This window comes from Nanorana parkeri, unplaced genomic scaffold (genome assembly GCF_000935625.1).
Source record: "Nanorana parkeri isolate BGI_ZX_2015 unplaced genomic scaffold, ASM93562v1 scaffold579, whole genome shotgun sequence".
Lineage (NCBI taxonomy): Eukaryota > Metazoa > Chordata > Amphibia > Anura > Dicroglossidae > Nanorana > Nanorana parkeri.
Genome location: NW_017306847.1, coordinates 933891 through 960972, shown reverse-complemented (window position 1 = coordinate 960972; position 27082 = coordinate 933891). Strand labels below are relative to the sequence as shown.

The 27082-nt window shown below is 38.4% G+C and overlaps 1 protein-coding gene across 1 annotated transcript in view; it reads right to left on the bottom strand.

The window, feature by feature from the left end:
* LOC108791873 (inter-alpha-trypsin inhibitor heavy chain H3-like) overlaps positions 1 to 26194 on the bottom strand; it is a 59356-nt gene extending 33162 nt beyond the window's left edge. The window contains exons 1-11 of the mRNA XM_018562477.1: positions 25962 to 26194; positions 23506 to 23523; positions 20591 to 20757; positions 19359 to 19463; positions 14419 to 14581; positions 12145 to 12255; positions 11382 to 11507; positions 10570 to 10686; positions 8675 to 8843; positions 7618 to 7743; positions 568 to 749 (exon numbers count right to left, since the gene is read on the bottom strand). Coding sequence (XP_018417979.1) covers positions 568 to 749; positions 7618 to 7743; positions 8675 to 8843; positions 10570 to 10686; positions 11382 to 11507; positions 12145 to 12255; positions 14419 to 14581; positions 19359 to 19463; positions 20591 to 20757; positions 23506 to 23523; positions 25962 to 26054 — 1377 coding nt within the window. The 5' untranslated portion in view covers positions 26055 to 26194. The remainder of the gene's footprint in view (positions 1 to 567; positions 750 to 7617; positions 7744 to 8674; positions 8844 to 10569; positions 10687 to 11381; positions 11508 to 12144; positions 12256 to 14418; positions 14582 to 19358; positions 19464 to 20590; positions 20758 to 23505; positions 23524 to 25961) is intronic.
* Between the last annotated feature and the right edge of the window lie 888 nt (positions 26195 to 27082).

Sequence of the window (27082 nt, the reverse complement as noted above, 5' to 3'; positions counted from 1 at the left end):
ACTGCACAAACTTTTTAGCAATTATTTGTGAGAGAATACAATGTAATGTTTAGTTCTGTAAAACCTGTGTGGTCTTTTCCTCCCAAACCTGCTTCGTCTCACCTTCCTAAAATGTGGCCTAATAAATCTGCTTATGTACCGTGCATTGACTGCACAATATTTTCTGCAGTTGTTTTTGAATAATACACTCTAATTATTTCTTAATCTAATTATTGTCTGAATTTTTTGTGATTTATTTTTTCAATTTAATACTGCATGCACACTTTTTATCTGATGGCTTCAATTAGACAAACCTCTTCATTGTTCTGCTTTACAACTCTGTTGTATGTGTTAATTATTATTTCCTGTTTTTCTTTATTAAGCTCCCTTGCCTATAAGCCTTGAAAGAACAAAAGCTGTCCAAAACTAATTTTCAAGATTTGCTCCCAATAAATCAAGACCCCACTGAAATTTGAGTTCACAATTTTCTAACTTTACCATTGGTTCGATTAAAAGACCTCGAACCACAACCAAGCACATTTGCTCATCTCTAGTAGTGAGTTGAACTGATATACATTAAAAGCTAACCTTCATCTGCAAGGCTGCGTCTGAGTCCTCATATATTCGACGAGCAATTCCGGCATTTTCCAGTGCCATCTTTTCGAGAAATCCATAATTAACCCCATAGCCAAAGCCAAGACAATACAAAGTGTATCCTCTTTGGTTGGCTTTCTTTACATTTTCCTGAATTTTTTCTGGTTCTGTCTCACCTTGTAGAAGAAAAACAATAGTCATACCAGTGCTTTAAATGTTTATTTGTAGAATAATTTTACTTATAGTGCATGGTAAGAAATTATATAATATATCGCTTAAAAGCTAGCTAATAAAAAAATATATGAAAATGGCTTTAAACCATTTAAATTTCCTTTTAAAGCATAACTTTACTTGCAAAGAAAAACCTTGGACATGTTATAAACACTGAATACATTCTAAATTATTCCTTCTGTTAGGTAGAAATGCTGAGGGTGCTCTGTACACAAGCAGTGTTCAGAACGCCCCCGGATTGCCATGCTAGAAGGAAGTGGAATTTGTCGGTTGCTTTTCGAAAATTAAAGATTCAGAACAAAAGGCAATTTTTATTAATGTTAATTTACAGCTTAAAACTTTAATTGTAAACGTATTATTTTTGTAGAAAATTTAAGCCTCCAGACAAATATATAACACACAAATAATGCAGCTCGGCATTCATTAAAACTATACCGTTGTCCCTAATCTACAACCTGCAGTAATCTGCCATACACCTTCAACCATTTGTGCAAAAACATCCTTCATTTTGCAGGTAATCCATGGCTTTAAAAAAAGAGAAGAAAGAGGGAGCCCCACAACCTAGTGTAGTAAATTTTGTAACATGGGAAAAGCATAAATAAACTATGTTGCGCTTACAAAGATACTTGTAACACCAGCGTGGAAATACTGTGTGCTGAAAGTAACCTCTTTGTCAAGCCAGGAAAAGGTCCTTTCCCGGCTTGACAAAGAGGCTACAAGCCTGTAAACACATTGCCAGCATCTATTACCTCCTTCATCCACATTTTTATCCACATGACAGCTATTTCTGGCTACTGCTCTGCAAGCCTGATTCTAGCTCTGCTCAGCCGCAGCTCTCCGGTCACAGAGACTTCACTTACCTTGTAGTATTTTAATGTATACTTCTTTACGGTAAGCCTGCCTGTAGCAGAGGAGTAGGTGGAGGAGGTAGAAAATAAGGGAGGAGGAGGAAGAAGAGCTCACATTAACAATGCTTTGCTGCCACTATGTGGCAACACCTCTACCTCTCCTTTTAGGCGCCATGTAATTTCTTTTTTTAGACAGTTTTTGGGAAAGGGCAGGCAGCCTATGGCTGTAGGATTCTACATTTACTTTTTGTTGCTGCCTGCTTCCCCCTAGTTGTGAATTTTTCCCCTACATTTTCTTTTGCTAGGTCTTTCCCCTGTTATGGAATTGTGGGCAGCCTATGGCCATACTTTTTTCCACTAAAACTATGCTTCCAGTGACCTAACTATAATGAAATAAAAAATATAGAAATAAAAGTGGCAACTGAGTGCCTGGGAGGGGGAAGATTATTCTGACAAAGCAGAATTGCAGACATGCCTGACCTCTGCTATGTGCAGCTCAACCACCTCATTAATACAAAAAAAAGTGTATATATATATATATATACATATATATACATATGAAAACAAACAAAAGGAAAAAAATTTGAAATTGCAGATGGGAATTTGCCACTGTGGGTCAACCCAGGCCAGGACATTTCCACTAAATTATACAAGGGAGGGGTTGGAGCACAACAGCTTGAACAAAGTGGGGCTCAGAATGCTGGATTTGGGTGTGATTATAGTGTAGTTTTTTTGTTGCTCCAGCTGCTCTGCCTGATGAAGGGGATCAGGCAGGCAGAACAAGTTGTTCTGCCTAATGAAGCGGATCCTGTGTGACCCCGAAACGTTGCAATTAGTGTATTGTTGCATGGAACGTCAATAAAAGACGTTATTCTACTTTGGAGTGCCGGTGTCCATAATTTCCTATACTTTATTCAGATGGTGGCCATCCGTTGACTACTGATGCACCCAACCTATCATTATGGATTAAGCGGTAAGGAGTGCAATGGGTACACGGATTGTTAGGTTTTAGATAAACACACAGGGCCTGGTAGATTTAATGACCCAGGTGACCCAGCATTCACCCTAACATCATAAAACTGAGTTACGATATCAACTCAATTTCATAACTAGGAATTGGAGAGAGATATTGTAAAATGAATGGTACTAATAGCTATGTCTCATCAAGACAAGAACACACATACCAAAGAATACAGCAATCTTCATGGCACATCATAATTTAGGAGCTGCCAGACCATAGGGAGATCAATAATTCTACGGCCAATATTCTTGGATATCTCCAAGATAATGACTAGTAGTGGCTTTCAAAGCATTGCCTATGGACAATTTGTGGTACCGTTTTTTGTCGCACAATTTGTAAGCTGGGCATGTTGGGTATCTATTTAGGCATCATAACTTCCCATTTTATAGTTAAAAAATTATATTGTTTTTTTGAGCACAATAATTAATTTAAGTGCATTTTTTACTAAATGTTTGGGTTCAATAAAGAGTTGCACAAATACCGTACGACATAAAAATTTGCAACTGCCATCATTTTATTCTACAGGGTATTTGCTTTCAGAAAATATATTACATGTTTGGGGCTTTTAAGTAATTTTCAGACCTAAAATGTGTGCAAAAAAGGTTTTTTAAAAAAAGGTCCTGAAAGTGAAAGGGTTAAATTGCAGCCTTACCAAGCTGCTTACATACTGTCCAGCCACTTAACAATATTTGTGGCTATTGTCTCTCAGATAACAATCAAATTTTATTTTTGATATTTTTTTTATTTGCCTGTATCTTTCTATATGTTGCCCATTCATTATGTCTGTACTATCCTCATGATAGCTAAGTTCCCTTAAACACATAACTAAAGTCTATTTTCTAAAACATTCTGGGATAACAATTCACAAGCCTGGAGCTTATCAGTTAGTAGGTGGCCACACCTAGTCCTGCACACAGCGTTCTCCATTTTCTCACTACAGGTTTCCTTAGAGAAATATGATGACCCAGAAGTATAATGAAGTTTACAGAATTATAATTTATAACATTATTAAAATTGATAGCATTTTATAACACTATTAACTTTGGTCCTCAGTGAAAGACAAAAGTCGATGCTTTGTCTAGGCCTTTTGGTAAAAGCAGGTTTACCTGCTTTTAATTGAAAACATCTGCAGAAAAAAGAGAATAGGAAAAACATAGAAGACCTTCTAACACAGATTGGGGAATTAGAAATATTACACAAAAAAATCACTTTTTTCGGACCACTTAGAACAACTAATTAATAAAAGGGAAGAGTTAAAAAACTTATTAAATATTGAAACCTCACAGAAGTTCCACTGGATGGCGGGTATACAATATAGATGGGGTAATAAACCAGGAAAAGAACTATCTAGATCTTTAAACCATATGAAGACGCAGACTTATATCCCCAAAATTAAAACAATAGACTCCATGGCTTTTACCCCTAGAGATATCGCTGAGGAATTTAAAGAATTTTATTCCACATTATATAATGTTTCAGAAAGATCGACACAAAAAACAACGGACCAGAGAGAGGAAGTAATAAGAGAATATCTGACTAGGGGCAAACTACCGCCCTTAACAGAGGATTCTCTGAAAAAACTTGGAAGGGAGATAGAGGTGGGGGAATTAGAAAGTAGTCTTGCCGAAATGGCTAGAGGAAAAGCACAAGGCCCTGATGGCCTAACAGTGGTTTATTATGTAACCTTTAAAAATATACTACTCCCCCAGCTGGCTAACTATGTAAACTCATTAACAGGAACTGGTAAGCTCAGACCGGAATCTACTTTAGCACATATAACAGTAATCCCCAAACCGGATGAAGACCCAACGAGTTGTGGGAGTTACCGACCAATATCATTATTAAATATGGATATTAAATTATTTGCAAAAGTATCGGCAAGGAGACTCTCACCTTTGATACCTCAATTCATCTCGCCTGACCAAACGGGATTTATTCCTGGTAGAGAAGCTAGAGATAACTCACTTAGAACACTAGCAGTAATGACCTATGTAAAACAAAGATCCCAGCCAACATTATTACTATCAACAGATGCAGAGAAAGCGTTTGATAGGGTAGCCTGGGACTTCCTATTACTCACATTACAACATATGGGCATGGGTAGTAAAATGATGAGCTGGATATCGGCCCTTTATAAGGAACCAAGGGCACAAGTAAGAGTCAACAGTACCCTCAGTAAAGAATTCACACTGAGAAATGGCACACAACAAGGTTGTCCACTATCCCCTTTATTATTTGCAATAACATTGGAACCATTCTTAGCAAATATAAGAGAAAATAATGATATCCATGGTGTAGTTTATAGGAAAGAATAAACATAAATACTCAGCATACGCCGATGATATATTACTTTATATTCAACAACCTGTAATATCTATCCCAAACTTATTAAAAGCATTCCGGGAATATGGAGGGTTATCTAATTTTAAGATCAATTTGGATAAATCGGAGATATTAAACATCGGCCTACCTCATAGGGAGGTATCTATGCTGCGTTCAAGTTTCCCTTTTAGGTGGCAGACTAAGAAATTGAAATATCTGGGGATTAACCTAACTCCACACCAGCAGGAGCTTTTTGACTATAATTATATTCCACTTCTGAATGATGTTAGGAAGGACCTCCAACAATGGTCTGCACTATACCATTCGTGGATTGGAAGAATAAGTGTAGTCAAGATGAATGTCCTGCCGAAATGTTTATTCTTATACCAGATGGTCCCCATTGCCTTGTCTAAAAAAAATGTTTAAACTTTAAAAACAATGGTATCTAAATACGTGTGGGGAAGGAAGAAAGCGAGAATATCATATAAGACTCTAGAGAGACCTAGATCACAAGGTGGATTAGCATTGCCTGATTTTAAATGCCACTATCAAGCGGCAGTGCTGACCAGACTACTGAACTGGCACTATGATAAGACAACTAAACTCTGGGTTGATGTTGAGTCTGAAATATGTAAAGTAGACCTGTGTATAATCAGTTGGTTACCGAAAGAACACAGAGGTTCAACGAAGGGGTGGCACCACTTAGTAGTAAACACCCTAGCGGTATGGGACCTAATGCACAAAAAAGCCGGATGGAGTTATAACTCACCTTTAATGCCACTGTTAGGTCACGACTATTTCCAACCAGGAAAGTTAGATAAAAATTTTGGTAAATGGACAGATGAGGGTGCACTACCTGCAATTAACCCACTTTTTGCAAATATTACCTAAACCAATCAGAACAATGGATCAGTTAAATCCAATAGAAGTGATACTATCAGGGACATCATGCCCAAGGGGAAGTATATCACTGTTGGCGAAACTGTTGTCTCAATTGGATACCGTACAGAACACCGGGTTTTTGTCACAATGGGAAGAAGACCTGGGAACCCCCATATCAGAACAAGGGAAATTAAGAGTTTTGCAACGGGTGTGTAGGACTTCAATATCATCCTGTATGGAGGAGATGAACTATAAACTCTTGTCGAGATGGTACCTCACACCAGTAAGACTCCACTCTATAGACTCTAACAACTCACCATATGCTGGAGAGGCTGTGGAAGGAGGGCAACAATGGCACACATATGGTGGCACTGCCCCATTATTAATAAGTACTGGGAAGAGGTTGGCAGGATCATCTCCTCCATACAGGGAACAACCCTGAGTATGGACCCCTGGGTAATCCTATTTCATAACAGTGAAGGGTCACTGCTAGGGTACAAAAAGTCTATTATACCCTACCTGTTGAATTCAGCAAAATGTCTGATACCAATTTATTGGAGACGTATAGAATCCCCTCCAATAAAGGAATGGTTTATAAAAATAAATCACATATGTTTTATGGAGGAACTGTTTCTGAGAAGCCAAAATAAGTATACAATGTTCTGCGAAATTTGGAAGGGATGGTTCAAGTATAAGAAATCAGAGGAGTATTTATTAGCGATGTCCTCATATAACTAAATAAATAAATTACTGACTCCCCTGTGCCCTATGGGACGATTCCATAACTCAATTAGAGAAAAATATGAGAACAAGAAAGGCTTAGAATAGGATGCTTCAGTATGTTTATTTTTGTATTTTAGAGCTAAAAGAAAACAACCTCTTTTGTTCCCCTACTCTTTATTTAGCCTGGAATAGTTTATTGTACAAACGGGTATAACCCAAAAGAACGGCACACACGTGAGGGGAGGGGGTTGGGGGCGGTGGAGGGAGGATAAAGGGTAGAAAGTATCAAGTAGCACTATTTATACGGTTTATCCTTTGAGGCTTGGGGTTATTTTTGATAAGAATTAAGGATATAATAGGATACACTTAATAATAACTTATATATAGATACATATCATCTCACTTTGAGTGTTAAGGGATGTTCGTTTTGTAATATGATATAGGGTGGGAGATGCACAAAATATTAACTTCATAAAGTAATGATTAACCCATGACACTAAACCATTGAACTTAATCTATAGTAGAAAGATACACCTTATCACATTTTGATCAGCATAAGATAATTTTTTTTTTTTTTTATTTATACGCTTGGTTACAATACTTGAGATGCACAGAAGATTGGGTTCACAATGCAGTGAGTAACGATAGACACTAATCCACTGATTTGTAAAGAATTGAAGGAAGAGAAGTTAATTATAAAAGTAAACAGTAATATATAAATCACATTAAGAAGAAAATAGAAAAGTTAGCACTATACGGATACAGACCAGGCTACGATTAGTGGGAAAAACAAGGAGGTTAGAAGAAATTAAATTAACATTATGATATGTTTTTGTCTTAATGTTGGTATTTATGTGATTATGTTACTTTGTGTTTTAATGTTAATTGTTTAGTAAGCTATGTAAAATGTCGGATTTGTATACTTTTGTGAGGTAAAAAACTTAATAAATATATTTATAACGAAAACATCTGCAAAACCACAGTTGAGGCACACATTGTACAAAATATTTTACTTACCTATATTTGCTTCACCATCAGTAAGCAAGACTATCAAAGAGACACTTCTTTCTGGGATTTGATTTAGTGCATTCGCTTCATCCAATAATTGCACAGCCTTTAACACAGGATCATTGATATTTGTGGCTGCAAAAAAATATGTGTAAATAGTGGTATATCATATGTACACTTCACTGTGTTTCACACATACACATACAAACACTCCCACAGACAGTGTGACTCTTTAACCACTTGAGTCAATCTATAACCAGCCTTTATAGCAGGGCGCACATTGGGAAGGCTTACAACAATACAAAACACAAAAATTCCCCAGCCCCAACCTGCCAGCCAGCCTGCAACCAAACAAATTGCCCTGTCTCTCACACTTGGAGACTCGGATACATAGAGTTAGGACCACACTTTGCAGAGGTGCCTTGGCGCGGCAGTGAGGCTTCTACATATTTTTGGCCAAAAGTTTGTGCAACTAAAACCTCTGATTTTAACGCATACTGTTGACAGGGCTACTTGTTTGGTTGCAGGCTGGCTGGCAGGTTGAGGCTGGGGAATTTTTGTGTTTTGTATTGTTGGACTTGATGAGCCTGTGTCTTTATTCAACCTCGAATACTATGTAAGTATGTAACTTTATTGTTTTGAATTACAGAGTTGATTTACATCCTATATAAAATTCATTTACAGGTGAAACTCGAATAATTAGAATATCGTGCAAAGTTCATTTATTTCACTAATGCAACTTAAAGGTGAAACTAATATATGAGATAGACTCATTACATGCAAAGCAAGATAATTCAAGCCGTGATTTGTCATAATTGTGATGATTATGGCTTACAGCTCATGAAAACCCCAAGAACCCCAAATCCACAACCTCAAAAAAGTAGATTATTACATGCAATCAATAAAACAAGGATTGTACATAGAACAATATCGGACCTCTGAAAAGTACAAGCATGCATATGTACTCAGTACTTGGTTTGGGCCCCTTTTGCAGCACTTACTGCCATTACTTTTGCACGATATTCTAATTATTCGAGTTTCACCTGTATATGTTGTGTTTACTTACTATAACCATCTGTAATTTGTCTGACAAAGTCCCTGGCTTTTTTCAGGTTTTCTGGTGTTGCTTTCACCAAAGAAGGTTTCCACACTTCAATATCATTGTCAAATAATACAAAATTAAAATGATCATGTTCTGCTGTGTCTTTCAAAATTTCAAGTAGGGCTTCTTTTGTCTAAATAGGGATACAACAGTAATGCATGAATGTAATCATTAACTTAAATTTTAACTCACAATTGGAGGGATGAGCGGTAGTTTCAGAAAAAGTTATTAAAGGGCCCCTGTGCAAAAACAATTGTATCGTGGTGTCTGGTGAGAAGTGTTCGGTGTATTGTGGCGAATGGTACTATGTGCTAAGTGTACTGGATTATCATTATTATTTTTTTAGAGCTCTTAGGTTTTCATAAGCACTTAAATTTAAAACAGATATATATACCATTTGCATATAAATTGTTAGCTGATTGTATGTACATCTATACTAATGTTATATACATATTTATATACTGTATATATATAAATATATATATATATATATATATATTACAATATATAAATAATTTACAATATGTATATATAATTTAATTTCACATTCTTAAACCAACATTAAGATTTGGAACACATTACTTGCAGTTTACTAATTTTAATACACAGAGCTTTCCAGACCCCCAAAAAGTTGCTAGAACATGACTAACATATAGAGGAACTCCAGCCAAACCTTTTTTCAATTTTGGATGTAGAGGTGAAGGGTTAGAAAGCCAGCCAGATTTTTATTGTTTTCTGTATCACTATTGGAGATGTTTTGCCTCACTTACTTGCCTGGTGGCACCAGTCAACAGGAAAGAACTGAAGGTAAATCTTTCCTAATTCTTCCTTAATTTGCCGAAATATGCTTTGCCTGGAGTTCCATTTTATCATATGATTCTGATGTTCCCTTGTTAAATAACACCTCTCATCAAGGACAGGGTAATCTCATTTGCAATCTTTTAGTCCTTTTAGAGTCATGCATGTGCTGCTTGACTTGTCTAATGCGCTTCTTGGGACAATTTGATTACAGAGAATTGCGAGATTCTCAGATAACAGTGAGATCAGTGCTTTGGGAACTACGCACTGCTTACACTCCTAACCTTTTAAACTCCCATCCTATTGTATCTGCTGGTATTGCAAACCATATAGCTGCCAGATAGTATGTACACAGAAAATTGCATCCTTAGTTACATTTTAGATTGCTAATTGGAACTAAACACTGCAAATTCCACATCACTTAAGGAAAAAAAAATACAGACTTTTAAGGCTGGAAAGCATTAGAATCTTTGGTTCTATCCGAATGCCATCATTAAAAGGGCTTCCACTTTCAAAAGTCCACTTTGATTGGTAAAGTGGGATGCCATTGCATCCGCATTTTGCACGGGATATGGGGTCGCCACTAAAACCCTTGCTATTTTGGTTATTGCAGGATGTGACATTGACAGCCTTAGTAGTTAAGAGTCTCAACATCATATACCAGATCTTGAGTGCTTAAAGCATATCTGAAGCCATAATCTTTCTTTTCAGTGTGGGATAGTGAAGAGGTTTTGAAATCTCTATCAGGTTCTTTCTGTCGTCTGTGTCTCCATCAAGGAAAGTGACCCCTCTCTACTTGTCTTTGTGACCATTGCCACTGGGACAGAAAGTGATGGGAAATAAAAAATGTTACAATTGTCACTTAACCAGGAAAATAAGGTTAACCTTCTATTGGGGATATCTGTTTCGGAGACAGTTGTCTAAGAGCGTATTTCCCCTCATTTGGGAAAGATTTCCTTTTACATATCTTTCATGTCTTTAGGTCAGAAAGTGACAAAGATGCAGTGAGGAAAGGGTGTTAATTATTAACAATAATATAAAAATGTTTATCTATATCTTACCTGTTCCAACTTTCTACCATACATCGATCCACTTTTGTCTATTACATAGATTACATTTTTTGGTACACCAGCTAATTTCTGGGGTGCAAAAAAGTGAACAAAATATCCATCGACAACCTAAAAAAAATCCAAACAGTATTAGTTCCTGCAAATACACCAGAGTATAGAGCATGTGCCAATCATTGCTGGAAGTATGGTTGGCACATGCCATTTACTTCGTCCACTCAGACTTTGCATAAGATGGAATTGTCTCTAAACTTTATAATAGGAAGGCAACTCTCTAAACACTACCCAATGAAGTAAATTATCACACATCATGGCGAGAACACCCTAGGCAAGGAGTGGACACATGAGTGCCTGTTCACTTGGCATAGAGTCAACATGGTTTCATACACACAATTGTAATATCACGTCTAAAGAACTAATGCCTCAAGACCATATGTACCAGGAATATGAGGCCATTCCACTAATGTGCTTGGATTCTGCTTTATTTCGGATATTATGGCATGCCCGATACCATTTTTCCAAACCAAGTACAAGTACAAATACTTTGCCTCACAGATACCAATTACTGATACATTTTTGTTTATTTTCATGTGACAGTTTTTCTAAAATAATATAGACTAATGATTTGAGGACAGTGGTGGAGCGCCAGGGCCCAGTCGCAGCTGCAACCGCTGCAACCCTGGTAGTTCTTGTGAAAATGCCAAGTATCGTCACTGGTATCTAAACTGATATCTGTGCATCCCTGGCCAAGACGAATAGTGACAACTTGACCTGGCGAAAATATGCCCGAAACATATATATGTTACCTGTATGTTTCCTGCCGATTCTCGATTCACATCATATGTCACAGTAAAATCTCCATCCAGTAATGTAGTTGAACATGTTGCACATGAGCGTTGCTGATCCAAAGTTGGTTTGAAAGAAACATAGCCCTGAAAATAAAGGCCATTATATGGTCAATACAGTCAAGTCCATAATATACTAACTTAAAAAAAATTATTTAGGGTTTCAGTAATTTGTTTGTGAAACTTTCCACCTTGCATAATATAAATTAAATAGCATAGCTCACAGCTGTGAAGACAGATGTAGTTATACATAAACCGCTTTCTTTGCACTCTTCTTAAAGAATGAGTAATGATAATAGTTTATGGTCAAGTTTGCTTGTTTTCCTGCTGTTTTCATTATATACAAGTTTTATATTCAAAATAAATATTTAATAAATATACCATCTATAATATTTCTATAAAGGAACACTTGCTTGATTATTGGCAGACTGTGTATAACTGACTCTGCCAGATGACCCAGTTTCTACTAGCAGAGTAGCGAGTTGCATTTTTCAACTGAGTCATTCAACACTCTGTGTAATCTGGCCTCCCCACTATTCAGGTGTATTTTAAATGGGTTTCTCTTGGTGCTACCCACTGGTTGTTTGTGAGTGGAAAGTATGACCTTTGCAAGATTTCATATCTACCAGGTTAAAAAGAACAATTGTTTTTAAATTTTAGTAATGAAAAGAAGCAAAATTAATTACAGTGTATTTTACCTTTAAATAAATAAAAATATAATTACCTTTTCGGCAGAGAAGCTTTTATGGACTGCCGGCAGCAAATCATTTGTTATGAAAGTTGCTTCAGCATCTAAAAAGCTGATGCCTTGAGGTTCATGAATTTCTACTTCAATCTGAAAATTATTATTATAATTATTATTATTATTATACAGGATTTATATAGTGCCATCAGTTTGCACAGCACTTTACAATATAAGGAGGACATTACTAATACAAGTCAAGACAAAATGGTAAGCAGGGCCTTGCCCATGAGAGCTTACATGATGCCTCCGCCTCCTTTGACTTTATTTTTTTTTAAACTTTTTTAAAATGTTTTTTTACACTTATTGTTATTGCTATCACGTAGGGGGATAACAATTTCTCTATGTGATAGCACAGGTACACTGACAGGTCCTCTTTATGGAGACATTAGGGGTCTCTAAGACCCCTAATGTCACCTGGGGACCCCCAAAGAAGCTGATGAAGCAGAGATCTGCTTCATCATCTTCTTCTCTCTGGCTATAGCAGCCAAATGACTGACAGGTGAATGCGGAAGTGATGTAATACACATCACTTCTGCATTCAGACCTCGGAGGGAGATCAGCAAGGAGGAAGATACTGATCTCCCTCCCATCTTACCTCCTAACGCCCTCCCAAGCCGCTCCCGGGCCGCAGATGGGCTAGCGGATCCTGGGATTGAAGGTGAGGGGTCAGGAGGGGGAGGGGGAGGCGCGCAAAGACAGCACATACATACGATCGGCAGGCTATAGAGCCGCAGATCGTATGTATATCAAACAGCCGGTAATGGCTGTAAAGAACGGGCGTGTTTTTTCTGCCCGGGGGCGCACGCAAGCAGAAAAAAAAAAGCTGTCTCATGACGGCAACCCGCCTATGTGAGTCTGCCGTCCAACCGTTTTTTCTCAACGGGCGGTTAATAGTGTACCAAGCACCACATGCAATAAAGTATTGCACCCAAGCACAAATTTCCCATCCCACATTCTCTAATAAAATTTTATAATAAGCCCCACATCATGTCTGAAAGACCAACAAGGAGACAGGTATGTAACAGGTGCATATAATTAGACTTTTTTTACAGCAGGGCCCATTCCTGTGCTCATCAAGAGCAAAGGTGGCCATACACCTTACAACCATCGCACGACTTTGGTTGTGCGATGGTTGTGAGGTAATTAAAAGTTCGTACAACCTTCCCATCGTGGACAGGCAGATCGTACTTGCAATCATCACAAGCAATCATCACAAGGGAGGGCTTACAGATGATTGCAATGGTGAGCGGGCAGTGTGTGCTTGCGATCACGCGCTGCCCATACACGTTATGATTATTGTACGATCGCGGGATCACCCGCGATTATCGTACGATAATCGTCAGGTGTATGGGCAACTTAACTGTGATGGGATACAGTGTGGAGGCACCAACACCAAAGACTCTTCTTTTCCACACCTGTGTGACAGGTATATATCATTTCAATTTTTAGAGCAGGGTCGTATCCTGCACTTGTCGAGAATAACTGAAGGGTTACAGTGTGAAAGCACCTCCAACACTAAAGGCCCAATTTGACAGCACCTGCTGTTATTTTCATCCAACGTCTGCAAAAGGGGCACCAGAATTTACCCAAAAAATCTTGTTCCGAGTGTCCTAGAGTGTGTCCTATTCATACAGACTGCCTCCCCAAGCAGTTGTTTACAAGATTAATGGAAAACCAATTACCGGCAATTTAAATATCATTGTTTTCTTTATAAATGTCACTTTTTGCTGCAGCAGGTTCTATACACTGTACAGATCCGCCACTTCACAGACAGTTAAGGGGACCCCCCAGACATGATATTTAAAGGAATTTTTCATTTTTATTGTATCACTTTAAGCAATGTTGAAATCACTGCTTCTTTAAAAACGGTATTTTTTTAAAAAGTTTTTTTTGCATTGATGCACATCCCCCAGGTCAGTACCCGAATCCCCATACCCTGGGGGGGGGGGGGGGGGGCAAGAAATTGTTTGCCCAGGGTCCAATCAGTATTAAAGACGGCCCTGCATAGAAGAGTTCAAAATGGGGACCTTTGATTTTCCGAGTTCTGGTGCTATAGACTTTTTCCATGTTTTAAAGTTCGAGTTAGAACCGATCTCGGGTGTGTTCAGCCCATCACCACTAAGTATATAGAGATATAGAAAGGGTGAATCTCCGCAGAGGCAACAAGAACCTTGCTACTAAAAAAAAAGGTAAAACACTGTTTAAAAATGTACATACTTCTAATAAAATTATATTGGATTGTTTGTAAAATACCTGGAAGTTCCGAACAAGCGTCTTTGGTTGAACTTTGATGAACATTTCATATTTCCCATGATTACGCTTAAGCATTTCTTCATAAACCAACTCAAACGTCACTTTACTTTGTGCGGCTATATTCACTGACACAGTAAATGTCTCTGTTTTTCTGCCAGATGCCCTGGAAAGGACAACAAATTAAATATGTGTGCTATCTTTAAATAAGAAAAAACATTAAAGTAGTATTGAACTCTTAAACTTTTTTTCAACAATGAATCCAGAACAAACAAATATACATTGCCCAGCAAAGTTACTTTTTACATTTTTGCCCAAGCATTTACAGTCATCATGTTTACACACAGCTGACTCCACTCCGGTACCTCAGCATCCCTGAACTACATGTCCAGCACAAGTTCACAAGGGACACAGCAGTCTCTAGCAGCTGTCCATCTAATAGCATGGACAAGGGAGGAAGGAGGAGCTGGGGGAGGGGAGGGGGGGGGGTCTTGGCTTGCTTTGCCTGTTTGTTTGTGGAAACACACACCTTACTAGTACACACATGGGCTGCTCCATAGGATTCTGCAAGGAAAAGGAGCAACCCTAAAACAGGATATCAGGGCCAGTGCTCAGGGGACCAGCTGATTCTGTAGAAAAGTAAAACTTTTATATATCAAGGAGCGGCATCCATTGTAAGTGATTTAATCAGTGTTTGAAATAGCTTAAAATCCTTTTGGCTTTAATATCAATGTAACCACTAAACGAATCATTTTAAAGAATAACGCCCATATTTGGGTTAAGAGCACGTTTTTGCCTAGGTGCTAAAATAACAACGTTATATTCACCCGAAGCTCCAAGCCGGCCAGCTGTCACGGCGCTCCCTCGAGCCTGTCTCCCCTTCCCTGCAGCATTGTAATCTTCCTCAGCATCCTCACTGCCTGTACACTGTGTATAGATATTGATAATTTAAAGGACCTTAGACCGCTGCAGAGGAGGGGGAGAGACATTGGAAGGACCGGTCTAAGAAGAAGCCAGTTAGGAGCATTGGGTAAGTATAACCTTTTTATTTTTTTTAAACCTAGACACCTAGGAACACTTAACCCTTGCAGTGCAGGGATAGCCCCACTGGAAGGGTTAATAAAGAACATTTCCTGGAGAGGTACAAACCTCTCATTGGGAACACTTCTTATGGTGTTCGTATGTCCCCTGTTCTACCAGGCATCCTTGCAGAACTTTGTTTCTGTGAGTGATCACACCACCTCCCAAGAATGTCTTAGCCTGAACCAGGAAACAAAAGTTTAGGCTCCATATTAAAACAGATCTCCCCTCTCTTGACTTTCTTTCACTCAGTTGTTGTTCTTCAAAGGCAACTTTATAAATAATAACACTGTATATTGTTGATCCAAGGCATATCCAATTGCTTTAAGGGATCAGGAAGTTTTTTTTTCCTGCTAGAGCAAATTGGACCATGCCAAGGGGGTTTTTTTTTTGCCTTCCACTGGATCAGCTGAGGTTTTAGGGTTCTATAGATGCAGATACTCTAATGGTTCTAAAGCATTTCTGTTGTGAACAGAACAATTGTACACTTTTAACCTATGTGTTATATCTAAAACAAAACAATACCGTTTTTTAAAGGAGCAGTGATTTTAACATTGCTTAAAGTGAAACAATAAAAATGAAAAATATAATATAACATTGAGCCCATCCCTAGTGTTTAATAACAATTGTACTTCTCTTCTCTGACCGAGAAGAAAATGTGACACATTATGAACAGCCATGAAGAGAGATTTGCACCCATGATCTCACACAATTTGACAAAATCAGGGGCTTAGCCACTCCTTAATTGAAAATTAAAATGTAGAGGAGTAAAAATAACAGTTACACAATAAATTTTACGTTTATAAAAGACAGAGTGGATATAGATTTCTGTGACACTTGTACATGAGTGTATAACCACAAATACACTGAGTGTCACAGAAATGTCTTGACATAAACAAAAACACAAGTATATATAGCCCATCATGCATTGCTTCCAGCAAGCAATGACAATGTTAAATTGTTTAGATGCTGAGCTGTAGTTCAGAAGGCAGACTCTATGAGAGTTGTGACACATTCTATGAACATCTTCAATAAGTACGTTTACAAACTGCAAGACTGATATGGTTAAATACATATTTCATACCGTATAGTTAGCAACTTAATTAAATATGTAACCTTGAGTTTTGATTTTCCACAAAGAATGTAGAAACATACATTCAAATAATGCATATTTGTTTTATTTGTGTGATAATCATCAGCACAATGTTTGCTGTTCCCACAACATTTTAGACAGTATCTTTGTACTAGGAGTTATTGTTTCATCATCATAGAAAAAAAGCTAAAGAAGATTTGCACTAAAGTATATATAGATGGCTAGCTTTATTTTCAAAGTTCAGCTGCATATGTTGATGTTGGTTGTAGTTCAGGGACAGTTCTTTACTGTTTGCTTGATCTTTTGCAAATAGGTGAATGACAGGTGGGATAGCGCAGAGGACGAAAGGACTTTCAACCTGCTAAATATATTTATTTATTTTTTTTCTTTTTCTTTTTTTTTTTCTTTTAGGGAAACTGAATAGATTTCTGATCAATTTTATTTAAAGCTGTTTTTTTATCAGCTTAAAAAAGTTATGCCTTTTGTTTTATATACTCCCACACCCAAATGGCTAAATTATTAATATGATTTATTCCTTTAAATGGTCTTTTCAGTATGATCAACATACTTTTGTATGATTTCAGGATTTCTGGTTTTGGGTATACAAGCTATACAGTATATGTTTAGTAGTTAATGATTTGAATTTCTTTCCAGATAACTCAGATATTTTGGATAGAATGTCATGTTACATAGTATTTGAGGTTGAATAAAGACATTAGTCCATCAAGTCCAACCTATAGGATCTCGTTTTTAGGAGTACTTTTACCCCTGTATATTACTGTCCCTTAAAAAATAGTCCAAAAGTTTCTTGAACAATTCCACGTTTTTTGCTGAAATCACTACCATGTTGGTTCATCTGTGTATCTTTTCACTTTAAGGACCTTTTCACATGGGCTGATCTGAGTGGAAGCTAAATGTTAGTCTATGGGCAGCCTGATTTAAGTGGACGTGTGTATTGAAAAATTAACTTTCTGCATAAAATCACTCCTATTACCTTTGTTAGTAAAAAAAATCCTCTTCTGTGCACTGGTTTGATTCTGGCTTTGTTATTACCAGAAACCAGTGCAGTGCCCAACTTCAACATTAACTCCTAGAGCTAAGCTTTACTCACCTATTGTGCTGCTGTCCATTGAAAACACCCTTATAAAGTTAGTAGTTAGTAGTTAGATTCTAATCAAAGCACCCCACCCCCAAATTATGATGCAGGCTGATATGAGCTTTGCAAAGTATCTCCCACTCATAGGTTTTTCAGCCATTGGGCTACTAATACCTATACCTGGTGTTCCGGGTGGATAAATCTACATGGGTAACGAGGTTGTTGCTTCCTGCTACTGCTTTGGTTCTCAAGGCTTCTTCTTCTGTCCTAGCATCTTTTAGGTGATAGAAATTTCCTTTTTTATACCTCAGAGCAGCTACAGCTCATATAGGTCCACAACTTACACTAATATCACTCCTCACCTGATACCCTTTACCACTCAAACACAAATTATGGTACTTGAATTTTCCTCAGCTTCATTCTCAATTATCTGCATTTTTCAGCAAGTTCATAGAACAGGCTGTTGTGTGTATACATATATATATATGACGAGTGTCCCTTCTCCCCTCTCCGGCCGCTTCCTCTCCTTGTCTCCTCCCTGTCTTGCTGACTTCTTGCTCCACGGACTCACACAGGCATCCTTCTATCTACTGCCAAAGAAGGACTCCTCAACTCATTCTTCCAGCCTCCACTGGGTGGCGCTATGGTGCCTGAACTACCAAACAGCAAGTGATGCTCATCAATTGTTGTTTAGCCAATATAACTGATCTTCTAGCTGTCAAGCACGTGAACGGTTACTGTTGCATACTGTGTATGTATATATATATATATATATACAGTATATATATGTATTGTCTACTTATTGTATATATGTATATTGTATATCTATATAATGTCTATATCTCTGCAGTGTTTGTTCCTTTGAAAGTCCATGGAGACACATGGCACTATTATGTTGTTCTATAGGCTCTAGCTAAGCTAGGGGAAGAGGCCTACATGAAACTTCAAGGGACAGGCAACAGCTCACACAGACCCCCTTCCTCTGCATAATGCAGGACTGGGTGGCCACTTACAAGGTCTGAGCGCTGTTGCATGCGGGAGGAACTTGCTTAGCTCCTCCCCTTGTGCCAGTTATGACCTTCAAAAAGTCTAAGCATGCCCTAGAATTTAGGGGAGCTCTGGTGTCAGATCAGGGTGTGAAGGTAAATACAGATTGCTTACAGTGCCTGTGGTTCAACGGATCTTTTTTTCTCTCTCTAGTATGGGAAAATACACATTTGCTTAATTTGGTAATTCAGAACTACCTCTGCTGATGCCATAACAGTAAAAGATGACTTCTAAATTGTTGCTATAAGTCACTGTATGTACCAATTAGCACTTAAAGTGTCATTGTTTTCTCCATTGGGAATATTTCCTTTCACTTCCTGTCTCAGAAATGCAGCAGGAACTGAAAGGAAATCTCCTCAAAGGGGAATGCTCCTCCTAGACAATTATTAAATGAACAAGTGTCCCCATCGGAAGATTTACCCCCAGGTCTTGTTCTGGTGGCATCTCTGGATTTCTTCACACTTTCTGACTTGGTGACAACGGTCACTAGGACAAATAGAGAAGTGACATCCTTTGCACACTTTAAGAATACGAACTCTTTATTAAATAAGGTTGCATGTGTGAACAAAATAACAACATGTCATAAAATATATATATATAGATATAAAGAATTACTAATAAACTTACTTGACAAGTCCAGCTGTCTGACCTCTTTTGACAGCAGTTTCATACTGTTTCTTTGCAACTTCTTTTTCTTTAATCTCCCCTAAATATGTTTTTCCATCAATTACCCTGCATTAAATTACCACAAGAAGGTTACTGTTTTCAGATAAAACAGATTTATCATTAACAAACACAATTTTTAGACAGATCGGGGCAAAATAATATGCAGAATGCAGGTTGTGATAGACAATTTGGATGATTTTAACGAGTGCTACCAACAATAATATTTTGGTGATCTAAATTAAATTGACAAAAGGGATTCTAAAACCTATCAAGAAAAGCAAACAGCCATAGCAACAAATCAGAAATATATTTTTTTTATTATTCATTAGTCTTGCTGATTAAAGATAAACTGCAGGCAGAATGTAAAAAAACACAATTTAATCCAGCAATGTATGTGTTAAAATAAATTACTGGATTCGTACATACAATCAGCATAAGAATCTTAATCTGTCTTGACATCAGCCTGCTTTTATCCTCTGCACAAAGTTCCAGGACCTGTTGCTGCTTTCTAGCAGGACAGCCTGGATCACAAGACTGGCTGAATAGAATTCCAAACCCTTTGACAGTTAAAGCCGTTCACATACAGTAAGGGCCGGATTTCCCAAAAGGCCAACCAAGACCCGGCCTTGGGGGGAAAAGGGAGTAGAGGAGGAAGCAGTGGTGTGGAATTCCCATCTCCCGATGCCCGGGACATGCATTTCCGGGGGACCGGCGGGTAGATGTTTTCTACATTAACCCTGCTTTGGGCAAGCGGAGCTAAATGTACAGCGAGGAAGCCGCCACTTGTTTTTGGGGGGGGTTGGCAGATAGGGGGGCGCATTGAGGAACCTGGCCTTGGGGCAGCAGAGAGACTAAATCCGGCCCTGCATACAGTACATATTGTCCATAAATAGGTAAGCAACGGTATAGAAGTATCATTAGACTTTATCTTCAAATATTTCCACCAAATCTGTCATTTTGATTATTACCAAAATGACAGATTTATTTAGGAAGATTACAATAGAACAGCTGATGTGTAAACTTATGTTCACCTTTCCAGCGATGATGTAAAGATCCAATGCTTAAAAGTCCCTCCTGGGATAGAAGGTATGCAAAGGAATGTGTAATTTTCAACTCAGTCTTCCACACCATTATCAGCCACCCAAAACAGAATGAATACTGTAGCTTTTGGAATTAAATGCCGAAATACTTACATGCTAAAATTAGTAATGAAAGCCGTTTTTGGCAAATCCACTTTAAACATGGCCTCTTTAGACATACTGGCTCTATTAATGGCTCTGCTTGTGATGACATTATGAGCGAACCGGGATGTCACCTTACAGTCAATATTAATACTGTAGACTTCGATATCATTCACTGGCTGGGGAGTACAAATACATAAGAAGTACCTGATTATATGTAAAAGTCAAAATAATCTTTAAGCCATAGGAATGTAAGATATGAATAGCTATGTTGTAGACTAACTTACCCTGTATATTTATATTTTTAACAGGTTTGTTGAAGATTAATAGTGTGATTTTATAGGTAAGTTATATAACAGCCGTATTCGGCATGGTTATTAAACTATATTAAGTATGCATATACACTCTAGTGTTGGTTCCCTGGTCTACCATAAAAATAAACAACATCATGGAAAGAAATATAATGTGGGAGGCTGCACTAATCAGAGTTAAGAATGTTTTTACCTCCCTGGCCAACCACTAGGAGGATTATTGCCAGTGGTGAAGGTATAAATAACTGGGAGGGACTTTGGGAAGTCAGACTTCCCCTAGGGCCTCCTGCCTGGGGAACAATGCTGGGGATTGTCTGATCCTCCTGGGGCTGCTGCCTGAGGAGGGTGACTTTTGCTTAGACTGAGACTTGGGTTTGAGGCCTAGTGTGTGAAGCCTGGGGCTGTAGATGCCATGGAGATTCTTTAGCCTGAATAAGGAGCCTGAAAAGCTGGGTAGTAGCTTGGTCCTTGACTGAAGTATAGCGATTTCTCCCCAAGCAGTCAGTAAGTGCAATATCCAGTATTGTACAGCCAGGGGCTCTGTTGACAGAATGCCGGGTCAGCTTAATCTGTGAAGGTTGTAAGTACTTTTTGTCTCTCTTTTCTGGAGTCTGCAAGTCCATGGATGTCCTGTGTCCTCTCTCTCAAAGTTATTAAATATGTTTACTGCAAGCAAAAGATCACCAGCATGGAAGTCAGTTAATTGGTCACCACTGATGAGTCCATGGGGTTGATTTACTAACCTTATAAACACACCACGAGCGTGTATACACCTCTGCAGTGTGTTCCCTCCCAGCATGATCTATGGGTGGAATCTAAACACCTTTGTAATGTGTACACACCCAGCAGGTGTGTTGTGCAAAGCCCTGAAGGAATTCCAAGGTGATGTTGGGTAAATTAGCTCTATGTTGTGTTGCTTGCGTTGATGAATGCAAGGAATGTAAATGCATGAGCTAACCATTTTTGTCTAAACTGTGAAGCAGCATTATATATGCATCATGTGCATGATTTTTCCATATATGGCATTAGTGGAAATATGCTTTTAGAGACTTTTTGGTTGATAAATACGTTTTGCTGTGTGAAAATCACACACACCTGGTGTGTGTGTGTGTGTGTTTAGGTTAGTAAATCACCCCCCCATGAGTTCTTTGGGGCAGCAATGGAATTGTGTACTCTAGACAGGATAGGAGGGCCCAAATCATTCAGCAGGGGTGAGCGGTACACCTCTTAAAGAGGAACTAAATTCTGGAAACTGTGCCTCAAAAAGTCAGGCAAAGGACATAGGACTAGTCACCAGTTTTGCCTGTGGTCTCCCTGCAGCTGAACATTTCCCTTTACTGGCTTACAATGCCTTGTTCCATACTGTCCAAAACTTGTGAAAACGAGGTGCTGGATTTGACCTTTCAGTGAGTCAGTCAGATTATAGCAGGGCAGAGTGGCTCTAGTAAGGCTGCTCTCCTCACAACAGGACACCCCTTAACACAAGGAGTCCAGAGTTGAGGGTTCACATGCACAAAGTCCAATAAGAGCACCAACACATCAACAGGTTCTGATACAGAGAATCCTGGAATTTTGTATCTTTCAGCTAAAAAGTATTTTGGGTGAATATGCCATTTCTGAGTCTTACCATTTGCAACAACTGAGCCCTGAAGAAGGGGGATAACTTTTGGGCCCCTAAAGCACATTGGCTGTTTTGTGTTATCCTGTTATGAACTAGCAATGATAATAAAATAATGTGGACTCTTGAACCTTGTGTTTGGTGCTCTCATTGGACTTTGTGCTTGTTCTATACTGTATCCATATGGAGGAGGTCATCTTGGTAAAAGTGGGGTTTTCACATGTCAGAGGCTTCAGCAAGAACAACAGTGAGCACCACAGTGGTGACATCATCAAATCTCATGCTATGCCTTCATTTCATTACACTTGAACGTGAACAGTTCCAGGTGATTTTATGTGGTTTTCAGGCATTTTCAGGCTCCAGTGTTTTTTGTCTTTGTCAATGTAAAGCTAGTTACTAGAAGAAGGAGACAGATGCTAGATGTTGATGTTAAGCTTCCACTGAAGTATATGGGGTGAAAAACGTGTGATTCTGCCTAAAAAAACAAAACTAATGTACTTTTTCCAGCTACAAGCGACACAACACTCAATGAGAGCTCCGGGCCGGCCGTTTTTCTACTACGGCCGGCCCGGAGGCAGTTAAAAATAATGACATTATTCATGCTGAACATTGCCAGGCTTCAGGAGTCTCAAGACACAACACTCAGGTGTGAATGGGCACCATTAAACACAATGGCATTTCTTTGTGTTGCACATTGCCAGGCTTCAGGAAACCCACTAGAAAATGCACAGTCTGCTGATACTAACAGTCAGAAGCAGCAGTGACTTAGATCTAACACTGCAGATATGCAGCTATTTGGCTGTAGGCACAGGAGTGCCTAGGTACCCTCACAAACCAGGACGTGTACTGCTATATTTCAGGATGAATTCCATACAAGAGGTAGACATTCCCAGTGCTGATCACACAATTAACATTTCTAGATGTTCCCTATAACCTAGCAAATCTTTACTTTTTGTTATTCAGTTCAACTTTAACTTAGATTTACTAATATTTCTTACCTCTGCAGTGTTTCTCTTCTGTAAATAAAGACAGAGAAAGAAAAAACCCTATTAGTTTATACAAACACACATACATTTTACATCCTTTTACTAATTATAATTTACTGGCAAACTGAGTCACTACAAGGAGCAAATAGTGAAACTTCACAAAGTAGATCGAAACTGTAAAACATTAAAGGGTATGTATGGTCCAAAAAAAAATCTTCATTTCTATATTACATTTCCATAAGTTCTATCCCACTCCTAAGAACCATATAAATCTAGACGTTTGTAAACATACTTATTGTGGGGAATTTATCAAAACTGGTGCAGACAGAAGCTGGTGCAGTTGCCCATAGCAACCAATCAGCTTCTCTCTTCAGTTTTTTTAGTTAGGAGTTAAAAATGAAAGATAGAAGCTGATTGGTTGTCATGGGCAATTGCTTCATATTTTCTGTGCTACAGATTCAATAAATTCCCTTCATTCTGAGTGAGGAGCAAGTTCCCCACCGGGGACACAGGTTGCAATAAAAATGTGACAGATGTTATCACCTTTCCTCGCTCTCCAAAAAACACTTACACTTACAAGTTTTATTACAAGTCAAATTTGAATAAATGTATTTTGTTTCAGGAGTTCTACAGTCACAACATATACCAGCGGAGGGCAACCAAACTCATTAGGGGAATGGAGGACCAAAGCTATGAGACAAGGCTACTAAATTTAAATATGTTCACACTGGAATTAAGGAGATTAAGGGGGAATATGATTTTCATGTACAAGATGTTCAATGGTGATAGCAACATTAGCCACAATTTCTTTACGATTAACTCCATAACAAAGACTAGAGGCCACCACCTAAAATTGGTGGAAAACAAATTCCAGCACAAGGGGCGAAGGGGGTTCTTCTCAGTTAGAGCAGTTAGGGTAGGGAACACGCTGCCACAGGCAGTGATTTCAGCAAAGAGTGTGGAATCATTCAAGAAGCGTTTGGACGATTTCCTGAGGGACCGTAATATACAGGGGTACAGGTACTCTCAACAATGAGATGGCACAGGGACCTATACATACGCACACATCAGCAGAACCATACACATGTACGCAATAGGTTGGACTTGATGGACTTATGTCTTTATTCAACCTCAAATACTATGTTACTATGTTACCATCCTGTTATAACCTCCGTATTGTAATAGGAATATATACTAGAGTTGTTTTTGATAATGCGATCAAAGCCTATTTTAAAAAATCCCTTTTATGTAGTGAGTGCTGCCTTCCGTCTGCCCATCACTTTCATCAACTTCCAGGATTCTCGGAGTGCTTTGTATCTCTTTCCCTGCTGCTTGATGTGATGGAATCTCGATTTCTCAAGACTACATATTCCATCATGCATTGCTTCCAGCAGGCAATTATACACTTACATTGTTCAGATGTTGAGTTGTAGTTCAAAAGGCAGGCTTTGAGAGAAGTAAGGAAGTGCATATTCACAGGGCTAAGTGAAATTGTGTCTGTGAATTAAGGAAGTACATCCTATGGGCATCTTCAATAGTTACGTTTACAAACTTCTAGATCGATATGGTTATTAGGAGTGGTATAGAACTTATGGAAATTAAATATAGAAATACATATTTCTTCTTCGTTTTTGACCATAGATCCCCTTTAATATCATAAATCAGAACATGAAGGATTATATTTCTTACATTTTTTTTCAGCATAAAATATCCCTTGCACATAACATGACCAGTTCCAAAAATGAATGTCCCCAGGCAGCCATCCTAGACAACCATGAGCTTCCCATCATTGTTGTTTACAACTAAAGCAGCCATACTTTCCTCACTTTAGAGTGGAAAACTGTTTTCCTTTATTTTCTTTAACTTTTCCTTATTAAAACTTCTGCTTTTTTGAAGAATATTTTATTGACACTTTTCAAATCCATTACTAGTAACAGGAGGGTTTCTGAACATTGCAGTATAACAAGACAGACTTCTTAGAACTCTGGAAGTTCTCACAATTGCTTCTAGGGATGGAACAGGTTACATTGCTAGAAAAAAGCAGGCCGTGTGGGTTTAAATGACACTTTCTCATTTGGAATTTCTAACATTTCCAGCAATAATATTAGAAATGTGTTTTACTTAGTTACCTTTATTCAAGCTAATGTTTGTCCTATACTTATCCCAAATGTATGGGAAGCCTCAATTTACGAATTGTCTTGTTAGGATGCCCTTAGGCTGGATTCACACATAGCGTTTGCGGTTCCCGCATGGTTTTCCGTGCGGAAGACTATGAGGGACGAAAATGCTAATATTTTTACATATTCTAATTTACAGCCGAATACGCACGAACAGCCGCTCAGGTGTGAATGGAGCTTTATGCCTACATGTACTTATAAAGAAATACTAATGATAAATTAATACAGATATTAGTAAATATTTACAGATCTATGCAAGTAACAAGATCAAAGATAGAAGATGACACTGACCTTGATGTTTCTCAGTCCTTCAATCAGAAAGTCGCCCTTAACCGAGGACACAACATGGAAGAACAAAGTGCAGACCAACAGAAGGTGACCCATGCTGGATGGATGTCTTTTCTGTGTGACAGACGAGCATTCTACGAAGTATATGAAGACATGTTAATAAATTACAGAAGATCAGCCACTGCTGGTGACAGCTTTATCCAGTGGTATCTTCTGTACCTGCAGACATGTCACAGTTTTTAACTATTAAGCCTCTCAAATACTTTTTGCAAGGAGGAAATGATGATGTCTTCCTCCGTTTGTCTAGCTTGGCAGCTGCATTGTGGTTGTAAAAGGTTCTCAGACATAAAACACAAACACACACACACAAACACACACACACACATTGCTGGGCTCATTTGTTTCCTCCACTGTTTAAAATACAAGCAAACCCTAACTGAATGAGATTTAGCTTCAAAAAGCACTGTTTATCATAAGCAAAAAAGTTTTTCTTGTAACATACCTATTTTCTATTTTACCCTTTGCTGCATCGCAATGCTGATGATCTCCAGCAAGGGACTGGAAAGACTTCACAATTAGTGTTAGTGGTTTACAACAGCAAAGCTGAGCATGCCTGTTTATGACTTCTCTAATTCTGCTAGAAGTGCTGAACATCAATGTCTAGTTGAGGCTGTTGGTTGTGTGTTTAGATGAAGCACTGAGATCTTGAGGAATGCTGAATTAAGTTTTACTTGCTTAGAAGATGTATACAGCATTGTGCAGGAAACATGTCCTGTATATAGGAAAACTTCTTGTGTATCATAGATAAGCATGCATCTGGCCATTTCTATAAGAATGCAATCTTTCTGTTTTACTACACCATTTTGTTCAGGAGTGTTTGGTGTGGTGGTCAATACACCATCTGTGCGGTATACTTTTCTGAGTCACTTCGAAGGTAGCACTGCTGGATGTGCCTGCAGTTTCCTTTGTAGCTGCCTTAGCTCTTGTAGATGCCTCTTGCTTTCTCTGCTTGGCTTTCCAGATTGAACAGTCCTTTTTCAGGTGACCAGTCTTTTTACATCGAAAACATGCGTTTCTTACTTTGCTTTGCTTTGTGCTCTCATGTAGCTTAAGGGCTATTCTCA